Source organism: Caretta caretta, chromosome 24 (assembly GCF_965140235.1).
Source record: "Caretta caretta isolate rCarCar2 chromosome 24, rCarCar1.hap1, whole genome shotgun sequence".
NCBI lineage: Eukaryota > Metazoa > Chordata > Testudines > Cheloniidae > Caretta > Caretta caretta.
This window is the reverse complement of record NC_134229.1, coordinates 15,463,859-15,475,578: the sequence shown is the minus strand read 5'-3', so window position 1 is coordinate 15,475,578 and position 11,720 is coordinate 15,463,859. Positions and strand designations below refer to the sequence as shown.

The 11,720-nt window shown below is 64.2% G+C and overlaps 1 protein-coding gene across 2 annotated transcripts in view; it reads right to left on the bottom strand.

Annotated features, from left to right (window-relative positions):
- Window positions 1–447: 447 nt before the first annotated feature.
- The window catches only part of LOC125626149 (dual specificity tyrosine-phosphorylation-regulated kinase 1B-like), a 30,552-nt gene continuing 19,279 nt past the window's right edge, over window positions 448–11,720 (bottom strand). The window contains exons 2-11 of one of the 2 annotated variants that reach the window (XM_048828840.2): window positions 10,122–10,273; window positions 9,644–9,763; window positions 9,184–9,372; window positions 8,084–8,231; window positions 7,485–7,771; window positions 6,570–6,716; window positions 5,907–6,047; window positions 4,791–5,094; window positions 3,246–3,352; window positions 448–1,953 (exon numbers count right to left, since the gene is read on the bottom strand). In XM_048828840.2, the coding sequence (XP_048684797.2) occupies window positions 1,225–1,953; window positions 3,246–3,352; window positions 4,791–5,094; window positions 5,907–6,047; window positions 6,570–6,716; window positions 7,485–7,771; window positions 8,084–8,231; window positions 9,184–9,372; window positions 9,644–9,763; window positions 10,122–10,184 (2,235 nt within the window). In that variant the 5' untranslated portion in view covers window positions 10,185–10,273 and the 3' untranslated portion in view covers window positions 448–1,224. Of the gene's footprint in view, window positions 1,954–3,245; window positions 3,353–4,790; window positions 5,095–5,906; window positions 6,048–6,569; window positions 6,717–7,484; window positions 7,772–8,083; window positions 8,232–8,707; window positions 8,783–9,183; window positions 9,373–9,643; window positions 9,764–10,121; window positions 10,274–11,720 lie in introns of those variants that run through there. The other variant, XM_075122791.1, reaches the window with a different exon arrangement.

Here is an 11,720-nt window from a genome sequence, read left to right as displayed (position 1 = left end):
AATTACCCCACGGTCCTGCCCTTTCTCCTCCCAGACTCGTTAGCATTATGGACTGTTACAGGGGGACAAAAGGCACCAACTTCAGGGCCCTGTTGTGCCAGGCGCTGCCCAGACAAACAGCGAGAGACAGTCCATGCCTCAGCTGAGATTGGGGCCCCATTGTGCTGGGCGCTGCCCAGATACAGAGAGAGACAGGCCCTGCCCCAGCTGAGATCAGGGCCCCACTGGGCCAGGCCCTGCCCCAAGGAGCTCACAGTCTAACCAGCCCAGGCAGATAAATGGAGGTCACCCTCTCCCCTTTCCACTGCTCCCACCCCCACCCCATCCCCGGTCTAGCAAACCCACGGTTCCCCCCCAGAGCCAGCAGCTGTGTCGGCAGCAGCAGGCAGGTCTCCAGGCTGCCCGCGGGCGGAGGACGCCAGCAGAGGGACCGGGAGCCGGCGGAGCTGCTGTCACTATTTTATTCACCACCCCCTCCAAAGCAGAGGCCCCGGGTCCAGCGGCGAGCACAGGGGCCGTGCCGGGAGGGCGCGACGGGGCAGCCCCTCCGGCCTCTCCAGGGGAAGCCGCGCACCGTCTTTGGTACAATAAATTAAAGACAAACAGTACAGCACGAGCCACGGAGAGGGGGCAGCCGGCAGACACGGCGCCACCATGGCCACGCTGGGGCCAAACGGCCAGCCCAGCTCACTGCCACGCCAGTGCCGGGTTGTCAGACCACGGGGCTCATCCCCAGGGGTGTTCCCACACACGCGGGGGGTGGGGGAGGGGAGGGCAGGGCAAGAAGAGGAGGAGGCTCACACCATCCTGGAGGGGGAGGAGGGTGGGGCAGGGCAAGAGGGCCACGGGGCTCTCCCAGGACATGGGGGGAAGGGGGATCAGGGCACTCCTTCTCCACAGTGGGAGGGGCCGGTGTCTATAAATATTGGCTAGGGCCCTGCTGCCCGGGGCAGGGGGCAGTTTTAGCAGCAATTCCAGTTGGACAGTGGGGCGGGCAGCCCGGCCATCAGTCCGTGAAGTGCAGAGGGTCCCTCTGTCCAGCCGGCGGCCCCCCCCGGCGGCCCCACCCGGCCCAGGGAGCCAGTGTTAACGAGGAACCATTTACAGTAGGAACCACACGGACACAGGGTAGGGACAGTGCCAGGGGGCGCTGGCTCTGCTGGCTAAGCAGTGGGGCAGCAGGGGTGGCACTGGCATGGGGGGGTAGTGGGCGTGGGGCTAGCTCTATGGGAGAGCAAAGGCCGCGGTGGCTCGGAGGTGGGCGGGGCGAGGAACGTGGGCAGCGCTGGCTCCGGGGCAGGACAGGGTGCCATGAGTGTTGCCACCCCCTGGGGGTTGTGGCGGGCAGAGCCAGCTCCCAGAGGAGGCGCGGCACTGGCTCTGAGGCAGGGGGGCCGCAGGCAGCGCCGGCTCCCGGGATGGAGGGGGGGTTGGCGGGCAGCGCCAGCTTTCAGGGCTGTGAAGATCCGTGGGCACTGTGCCCGCCCCCCGCCGGGCGGCGCATCCTAAGAGCGTTATGGCTTGAGGAGTCATCAAGAGCTGGCTGCCGTGCTCTGCGGGACGCACACGCCCAGCATGGGCGCCGAGTCCTCGGGCTCCGCCCGGCTGCGCAGGTGGGGGGGGGTAGGCCAGCGGCAGCCCCCCCTCGCCCGCCCGCCCCCCCACCGCCGCTCTAGTCCGGAACGCCGACGAGCCAAAAGGGGCGCAGTCCAGGTGCCGGGGGCCCGGGCCCAGCTCCATGCACTCGGGGCCGTGGGGCGAGACAGGCGGGCGATGGTAGTGGGTGCGCCCGGCCGGCTGGAAGAGCGGGTGCGGGCCCGCCCCATGGAAGTGCGGTGCCGCCGGCTGGCTGGGCGTGGGCTTGTGAGGTAAGATCGGCGGGTAGCCATCGCTGGGCGGCGCCGGGACATCCCCCCCAGCCCAGAGGCGCGGCTGCTGCTGCTGGGGAGGAGCCTGTGGAAAGAGAGACAGATGCTAGCGGTGAGGGGAGCAGGGCTGGGAACGGGCTAAAGGGGTTGGGAGAGGAAAAGCATGGGGTGTCAGCAATGTTGGGGGCTCTGCAACTCATGGTCAGTGTGGGTAGCGGGGAGCAAGGGGACCATACGTGGGGGCTCTGCATCTTGAAGTTGGTGTGGGAGGCGGGCATACCTGGGGGCTCTGCATCTCGCAGTCAGTGGGGAGGGGGGTCAGCGCCCAAGGGAGCCGTACCTGGGGGCTCCACATCTCGCAGTCGGTGTGGGCTGCGCCGGGGGGGGCATACCTGGGGGCTTTGCATCTCGCAGTCAGTGTGGGCGGCAGGGGAGGGCGTACCTGGGGGCTCTGCATCTCGCAGTCGGGGTGGGCGGCGGGGGGGGGGCGGGCGTACCTGGGGGCTCTGCATCTCGCAGTCGGTGTGGGCGGCGGGGCGGGCGTACCTGCGGGCTCTGCATCTCGCAGTCGGTGTGGGCGGCGGGGGGGGGGGGGCGGGCGTACCTGCGGGCTCTGCATCTCGCAGTCGGTGTGGGCGGCGGGGGGGGGGCGGGCGTACCTGCGGGCTCTGCATCTCGCAGACGGTGTGGGCGGCGGGGGGGGGGGCGGGCGTACCTGGGGGCTCTGCATCTCGCAGTCAGTGTGGGCAGCAGGGGAGGGCGTACCTGGGGGCTCTGCATCTCGCAGTCGGGGTGGGCGGCGGGGGGGGGCGGGCGTACCTGGGGGCTCTGCATCTCGTATTCGGTGTGGGCGGCGGGGGGGGGGTACCTGGGGGCTCTGCATCTCGTAGTCGGTGTGGGCGGCGGGGGGGGGGGGGGCGGGCGTACCTGGGGGCTCTGCATCTCGCAGTCGGTGTGGGCGGCGGGGGGGGGGGGGCGGGCGTACCTGGGGGCTCTGCATCTCGCAGTCGGTGTGGGCGGAGGGGGGGGGGGCGGGCGTACCTGGGGGCTCTGCATCTCGCAGTCGGTGTGGGCGGCGGGGGGGGGGGGCGGGCGTACCTGCGGGCTCTGCATCTCGCAGTCGGTGTGGGCGGCGGGGGGGGGGGGCGGGCGTACCTGCGGGCTCTGCATCTCGCAGTCGGTGTGGGCGGCGGGGGGGGGGGCGGGCGTACCTGCGGGCTCTGCATCTCGCAGTCGGTGTGGGCGGCGGGGGGGGGGGGCGGGCGTACCTGCGGGCTCTGCATCTCGCAGTCGGTGTGGGCGGCGGGGGGGGGGCGGGCGTACCTGGGGGCTCTGCATCTCGCAGTCGGTGTGGGCGGCGGGGGGGGGCGGGCGTACCTGCGGGCTCTGCATCTCGCAGTCGGTGTGGGCGGCGACCGTGCTGGCGTAGTAGCGGTTGCTGTAGCGGTAGTTGCGGTTGTCATTGGAAGAGCCGCTGGAGCCGCCTGGGGGGGAAGAGAGAGGCAGTCGGGATGGGGCGGAGCTGGTGCCATGGCTGAGCCCCACAGTGGGGCTGGAGGATGTACCAGAGCACGAGATGAAGCGGGCAGTGTTGGGGGGTCAGGAGCCGTACCAGGGCTGGGGCAGGGAGTTGGGGCCATACCCAAGCTGCAGACGGAGCTGATGGTTCTGGTTGGGACACTCTACGCCCCGGAGCGCACCCTGCGACCCCCATAGTCAACGTTTGTCTATAATCGTGATATTGCATATAAAGCATGCTTTGTGAGGCATCATGGGACAGGTTCTGATTTGCTGAAACCCCACTCTTCTATCATTAATGCCAATGAAGTTCTGAGAATTGTGTTGTAGGATTCTCACTCAAATATGCTGTGAGTTTGGGAAGCTCCCAAGCTCCCCAGAGACAATAGCTGGGGCATAACCAACACCCAGGTTATGTCACACAACCATTAACAGCCACTGTCCAGCAAGGGAGCTAGGATGCAATGACTCACCTGCATGTGGCCACACCAGGGGAATTGCTCAGCCTTGCCTGGTGACTCAGCAATGCCCCCCAGGCATGCCTGGACTTGTGTGCTCCAAGCACATGGGACTGAGGCTATAAAACAGAACCCAGGGGCCCCACGCTGGGCCTTTCTCCCCCCCCCCCCCCCCTTACACTGCAAGCAACAAGGATGCTCAGAAGAATGAAGACTCCAGCAGAGGAGACTGGCCCAGGTTTCAAGGGTGAAACCTGTGTATTATGAACTAACATCCAGTGGGTTGAGAAAATTGCTTGATCTAAATACTGCCTAGTGTCTTATAGGTTTAAGATTAGATTGTGTGCTTATTTTGTTCTCTTGGTAACTAACTCTGACTTTTTGCCTCTCACTTATCACTTAAAATCTCTCTTCTGTAGTCAATAAACTTGTTTTACTGTTTATCTTTCCCACTGAGTTTGCCTGAAGCGTTTGGTGAATCTGCTCAGGTGTGCAAAGGCTGGTGTATAGCCACTTTCCCCTGATGAAGTGGTGAACCAATTAATAAATTTGCACTGCTCGTCTTGAGCAGTGCAGGACGGTTTATTCCTGAGGTACAAGGCTGGGAGCTGGGGGGATTTGGCGGGTGCCTTTCTCTGTGTGATTCATGAGTGGCTCTGGGAGCATTCAGGCAAGCTAGCTGGGTGGGGGGCTCCACGAGCTGTTGTACTGAGTGATCACAGCGCCTGGAGGGGTTTGCTGCTTGTCACTAGCAAAGCATTGTGAGGGACAGCCCAGGCTCGAGAGAGTTAAGGGGGCACAGCGGTCCCACAGTCCAGTCTGCACCCCGGGAATCCTGTCACACTGGTGCTGGGGGAACACAGGACAGACGTAGGGGCTGCACGCAAGCTGGAGACGGAGCTGGTGCTGGGGACTCGGGGGCCGGGACGGGGGAGCGGGGCCGTACCCGAGCTGGAGACGGAGCTGGTGGTACTGGTGCTGTGGCTGTGCTCCATGGCCGGGCTGGTGGAGTTGCTATTGCTGGTGTTGGTGCCCTCATCGCTGGTCTTCTTGAAGAAGTTGTGCTGCAGGGCGTAGAAGGGCGTGATGCGGCTCCGCGGCTCGTAGTCCAGCATGCGCAGCACCAGGTCCTTGAACTTCAGGTAGTCGGAGGGCGAGTGGCCTTGCTCGCCCGCCCGGCGCCCCCCGGGTCCCCCGCTCTCCACCCCCAGCACCTCGTGTAGCCGCCGTGTGCCCGGCACCTTGTATTCCTGCAAGGGAAACATGTTCAGCAGGGCGTCCCGGCCGGGATCATGGTGGGGGAAGGGAGGCAGGGGTCCTGCGAGGCAGGGGGAGAGGAGAGATGCAGGGATCCAGCCAGGGTGGAGATGTAGGTATCCTGGCAAGTGGCGGGAGGCACCGGGATCCCGACAGGGTGGGGAGGACTACAGGAGATACAGTGTGGGGGTGGCGGGGGGGAGGGACAGACGGCAGGGTAGGGCAGGGATCGGAGGGGCACGCAGAAGATGTGGGGATCCCAGCAGGGCAGTGGGGAGCACAGAAGACACAAGTGGGGTGGGGGAGTGGGGAATGACATGGGGATCCTGGCAGGGCAGGGAGGGGTCGAGGGGATCCCAGCAGACCAGGGATGGGGTGGGGGGCAGGCATAGCATGCAGGAGACGCAGGGATCCCGGCAGGGTGGGGATAAGGTGGGGAGTGGGACAGGCAGTGAGGGGCAGCAGTGGGGACATGGGAATCTCAGCAGTCGGGGGGCAACGTCGTGGCCCCGTCAGCGCAGGGAAAGTGGGGGAAATGCAGATGGAGGGCAATGCACAGGTAGCTGGTGCCACGGGGGGAGCGGGGTTCCTGGCAGCAGGTGCTAGGGAGCAGTGCAGGATATAGGGTGGCTCCCTGGGGTGGGGGCAGCATGGGAGGCACAGGGATCCCAGCAGCATGGGGGAGGGCTTGGCAACGGGGCCAGCATGGCGGGAAGAGGTGCATGGGGAGAACAGGGATCCTGTGGGGGAGACCGAGGACAGGGAATCAGAAGCGTGGGGTGAGGACCCCAAGGACCCCCATTACCTTTTTGACCTCCTTGTTCTTCTTGAGGGCCCAGCCCCCCTCGGGCAGCTTGTCGAAATATTTCCGGGCCTTCGGCGCCTGCTCCAGCATGTGTGGGGGCGGCAGCCCCAGCACCTCCACAATCCTGTTCATCTGGTCTGCCTGCAGGGAGGAAGGGACGCGTCATGGGGCGCCCTTGCCAGCCTTGTCCCCACCCAGCCCCACTCCCTCCCGTTATTGGGGCAGCCGCGCCCAGCCTCTCACCCCAGAAAGGGGTGACATCCTGATTGCCACCAGTCGGGAATTTTCCACTCAGAGGATTTCTCTGTTGAAACACTGTTCCTTCAAAAACTGAAAATTTCCCCGGGAGCAAAAGTTTGCATTTTGCCAAAACGTTTCCCTTTTCTGAGCTCCCTGGCTAGACTACATGTCCCATGATGCTCCTCTCTGATGAAGGTTTGAGGAGCATCATGGGAGTCACATTATTGTGGTGCATCCTGGGAGATGTAGTCCAATCAGGGAGGTTGGCCCAAGACACCCAAACAAAAGCCCCCATGATGCACCATGGGCCTCCCCTCGCCTCCGATAGGACCTTTTTCCCCCCTCCCACCCAGAGAAGGGTTGTGGCCTTGGTCTCTGCCCAAGGGCACAGCCCCAGCGGCAATTCCCCCTCCCATCCCTCACCTCATTGGAGCCGCTGAAGAGAGGCTCCCCCGTGTGCATCTCCACCAGGATGCAGCCCAGAGACCACATGTCGATGGCCAGGTCATAGGGCATGCCCAGCAGCACCTCTGGCGAGCGGTAGAAGCGGCTCTGGATGTACTGGTAGATCTGGGGAGATGAGGGTCAGCGTGATGAGCCCCTGACGGGAGCAGGGAGGAAGCCCGCATGGGGGCACAGACTGGCCAGGCCCACAGGCTTTGCTGGGAAACACATCCCAGAGCAGGGATAGAACCCAGGAGTCCTGGCTCCCAGCCCCTCTCTGCTCTAACTAGACCCTCCTCCGCTCCCTGAGCTGAGGGAAAACCCACGTCCTGGCTCCCAGCCTCCCCTGCTGTAACCACTAAAGCAGGGCAGCACAGATCTGGCAGTGGGGATGAGGTAGAGGTGGAACAGTCTGTCTCTCAGTCTGTCCCCCCAGAGTGGGGCTAGGGGACGGGTGAGGCAGGGCTAAGCACACTCCCTGCTAGCAGAAGCTGCTGAAGTCGACAAACTTGAGAGTGCTGCACTTGCAGGGGACAAGTGCAGGGGTGGGGCCATGGCACAGGGCTATCACATTCACCCACTGGCCCAGCTAGCAGGAGCTACCAAAGTCAACGATCTTGACGGCACTGTGCTTGGGGTTGCAGAGCAGGGAGAGGGGCTACAGGCAAGGCCGTTACATAGGGCGTGGGGCAGGAATGGGGCTCAGGGGTTGAGGCTGCAGCTCAGGGGGTGGGACCCACGCACTCACCCACTGGCAGGAATGACTGAAGCGGACGATCTTGGGGCTGCGCTTGGAACTGCAGAGCAGGGCATGCGGCGGGGGCGGGGCTGTTGCATAGGGGGCGGGGCTATGGAACAGGGGGCGGGGCTTGGGGGCAGGGCCAGCGCACTCACCCGCTGGCCCAGCTGGCAGGAGCTGCCGAAGTCGACGATCTTGATGGCGCTGCGCTTGGGGTTGCAGAGCAGGATGTTCTCGGGCTTGAGGTCGCAGTGGATGATGCTGAGCTCGGGGGTGGCCAGGAAGAGCAGCGCCGTGCACAGCTGCTGAGCGAACTTGCGGGTGAGGTTGAGCGAGACGCCGCGGAAGTTGGTGTTACGCAGAAGGTCGTACAGGTTGTAGGAGAGCAGCTCGAACACCAGGCACAGGTGGCTCCGGAACATGAAGTGGCGCTTCAGGTGCACTGGGTGGGGAAGGGAGTGTGAAGGACAGCCGGGGGGGGGGGAGGGGGGTGCTTCCCCTCCACCGCAACCCCCTGACCCCACACTGAGCTCCCTCCGCACGGCACGGCGAGAAGAGGAGCAGTCCTCAGTATAACCTCCCCAGCCCTCCCAACATTTACCCCGGCCCCTGCAACATCCCCCCACTCCTCAATATACATCCCAGCCCCCCGATACCGGACCTCCCCCCCAACTCCTCAACGTACAACCTGGCCCCCACAACGTCCCCGCCCTCCCCATTGTTCCCCCAGCCCCCCACCTCCCTCCCCACTCACCAATGTAATACTTCATCTCGGTGTCATGCTGGTTCATGAGTTCCAGCAGCCGCAGCTCGATCTGGGCCTGGTTCAGAAATGCCTTCTTGTTCTTGATGATCTTAATGGCCACCCACTCCTGGTCATGGTGGTCGTACGCCTTCACCACCTGGGGGGGACAGAGCGCTGTCGGGGGCACGGCCTGACTCAGGGTGGGGGTGGGGGAGGGGCCATACCAGGGCTCGGGGTGGATGTGACAGGTGCAGGTAGCTCTCAGCTGTGTGAAGGAGGCCTTGATGAGCAATGAGTTTATTTCATATCAGGGAGTTAGGAAGGGGGAGAAGAGGGTATGGCGGGGACTGGGGGTTTCGGGGTACAGTGGAGATTCAGGGGGGGCCAAGGGCTAAGCTGGCCAAAAGAGCCCTTGCCAATGAGTGAGTTGATCTTGTAGTGGGGGGCTAGGGATGTGGGGGTAGTCTGAGGGTCTGGCGGGGTTTTGGGGGTACGGCAGGGTTTGGGAGCTTAGCGGGTCGAAGGAGCCCTTGCCGATAAGCGAGCTGATCTTGTAGCGGGGGGTTAGGGACATGGGGGCAGTGTGGGGGTACGGCAGGGTTTTGGGGGTACGGCGGGGTTTGGGGGGCTGACCTGGCCGAAGGAGCCCTTGCCGATGAGCGAGTCGATCTCGTAGCGGGGGGTTAGGGACATGGGGGCAGTGTGGGGGTACGGCAGGGTTTTGGGGGTACGGCGGGGTTTGGGGGGCTGACCTGGCCGAAGGAGCCCTTGCCGATGAGCGAGTCGATCTCGTAGCGGGGGGTTAGGGACATGGGGGCAGTGTGGGGGTGCGGCAGGGTTTTGGGGGTACGGCGGGGTTTGGGGGGCTGACCTGGCCGAAGGAGCCCTTGCCGATGAGCGAGTCGATCTCGTAGCGGGGGGTTAGGGACATGGGGGCAGTGTGGGGGTGCGGCAGGGTTTTGGGGGTACGGCGGGGTTTGGGGGGCTGACCTGGCCGAAGGAGCCCTTGCCGATGAGCGAGTCGATCTCGTAGCGGGGGGTTAGGGACATGGGGGCAGTGTGGGGGTGCGGCAGGGTTTTGGGGGTACGGCGGGGTTTGAGGGGCTGACCTGGCCGAAGGAGCCCTTGCCGATGAGCGAGTCGATCTCGTAGCGCTCCAGCCAGCGCTCCCCGCTCTTGACGATGTAATCGTAGTTGTCATCGTCGTAGCCTTCGTTGTACACCTTGCGCTCCTTCTTGGTGCTCGAGTCCTCAGGGGGCACCTGCTGCGCCCGCCGCTTCTTCTTGGCATAGTACACCTGGGGGGGGGGGGGGGGGAAGAGTCAGCACCAGCCTTCTGGCACAGGGGAAGCCTGCCCACGCCAACCCCCAGGGAACCAGCATCCCAGGCCAGGGGCCCCCCTCCAGGGAGCTGACTTCCCATGCTTTGCCCGTTCCCAGTGCTCTAGGCCAGCCCATAATCTGCGCGGCATCACGGTGCACTCGGGGAAGGGCGGCCGTGCTGCCCCGAAGCTAGACCCCTCGTTGATGCCAACGCCCCCCCGCCCCCCCCCGCCTCCAGAAGCTCACCTCGTTGATGTGCTTGTATGTTTTGATGAGGTCGACGGAGAGCTTGCGCAGCGGTGCCGTGGCCGATTCGCGGAAGGTCAGGGGGATTCGCCGCTGCAGGACGCTCAGCTCTGGCAGGGTCTGCAGAGACACGGATGGGCGGTCATGGCGAGGGATGGGTGCCCCCAGGCACACCCCCTGCCCTCCCTCACCTGTAGCTACCCCACTTGGAACGGTGCCCTCACATGACACCGGCCAGGCTGTGCCGGGTCAGCAGGTACCCTGCGTCCAGCCCTAAGCCCCTCTGCCGGACGTATCCCCACTGAGGCCAGGAGGATCTCCAGCCCCTTCCAGGGCTCCTCGGCTGTTTGTCCGTCCTGTGGAAAGGGCCAGCCCATGCCCTGTGCATCTAGAATCCCTGCTGCCAGAGCTGGCTCCTTGCACAGCCTCCTGATCCCGTCTAGGTGCCCAGGCGGGAGGAGGCGGGGAGAGCCGGTACCTGCGGGTGGTCAGCCATGGACTGGATGCTGGAGAAGGGGGCATGACCGTGCTGGCTCGACATGTTTGGCTCAGTGGCAAGCGAGACGCCCAGAGAGGCAGGCTGGCTGGCGGGCAGCAGCTGGCATCCTGCGCTGCTGCTGCTGCTGCCACCTGAGGGGCAGAGAGAGAGGGAGACTGGGTCAGTGCGAGTCCTCGGCCTGCCCGCCCCCCCGGATCCTCCTGCACCTGCCCCTCCCGCTGGGTGGTGCGGTCCCCAACTCAGTATCACCCGCCCATACACAGCCCAGCAGCCCCCACACACACACCCAGCTCCCAGCTTTGATGCCGCTCCACGCCCCCCACCCGCTCAACTGACGGCCACGTGCAAAGTAGCTGCAAATCAGCTCGCGCACATGTGGTGCCAAAGGCCACCGCGGGGCTATGCCCCACCAGGAGCCACTTAGCCTGAAGCAACAGCGCGCCCTAGTTTGGGGGTGCCGGGACTGGGAGTTGCAGAGACCTAGTCCCAGCCAGGCCGGTTCGGGGGCTGCAAAAACTGAAAAAAACTAAAATGAATTCGGTTCCGTTCCAAGCCAAACCGAAGCTGTGTCGAGTTTTCTCGCCAAACGAAACAAATTCGCTTGGAAGGAAATGTTTTGGTCAACCCCAAACAAAGTTCATCTGGACTTTTGTTCATTTTAGGGTGTTTTCCCATCTTGGTTTTGTTTTTTAAAAATAAGCTAAATTGCTCAAAGGAACCAGAGTCAAAACCCTGAGGGCCAGCAGGGCCCCAGGGCTCTCCCACCCAACCAGCCACCCACCAGAATAATTAAGGCCCCTGGGCAGAGAGAGGGCTGGGGCATGCAGCCTGCACACTATCCTCATGCCTGCTGAGGCAATCATGGGCCAGGATCCTGCACGCCTGGACTGGGGCCTCACGACCCGCTGACCACTACCCAAGGAGCTGGCAACTGGGATCGGGGCCCTGCAACCAGCCTGGGCGCTGACTGAGGAGCTCACGCCCTGGGATCGGGGCCCTGCAACCTGCCCGGGCACCAGCTGAGGAGCTCATGCCCTGGGATCAGGGCCCTGCGACTCACCTGGACGCCAACCAAGGAACTCACGTGCAGGGATTGGTGCCCTGTGACCTGCCTGGGCATCAACCGAGGAGCTCATACCCAGGAATCAGGGCCCTGCAACCCGCCCTGGCACCAGCTCAAGGGCTCACTTCCAGGGATCGGGGCTCTGTAACCCATCTGGGCACCAGCCAAGGAGCTCACGCCCGGGGATCGGAGCCCTGCATCCTGCACTGCCCCAGCGCCAGCTGAGGAGCTTGTGTGCCAGGACTGGGGAGGAGGCCTGCGACTCGTTCCAGCACTTGGCTGAGTGCCATCGGTGAGCCAGCTGGGAGGCTGGGTGGGGTCCCAAGCAGCACAGCTGCCGGGATTATTTTTAACCCCCAGGGAGCAAGGCAATCCTTGCAGCTGATTGGGGCGGTGGGGAGGAAGTAGAGCCAATTGCTATGGAAAGATGGAGCCCCCAGCTCTGGGATCCTCCCATACACAGTACAGGGGCAGGGTGCCAGGGCCCCCGGCTCCGGGATCTCCATACACAGCGC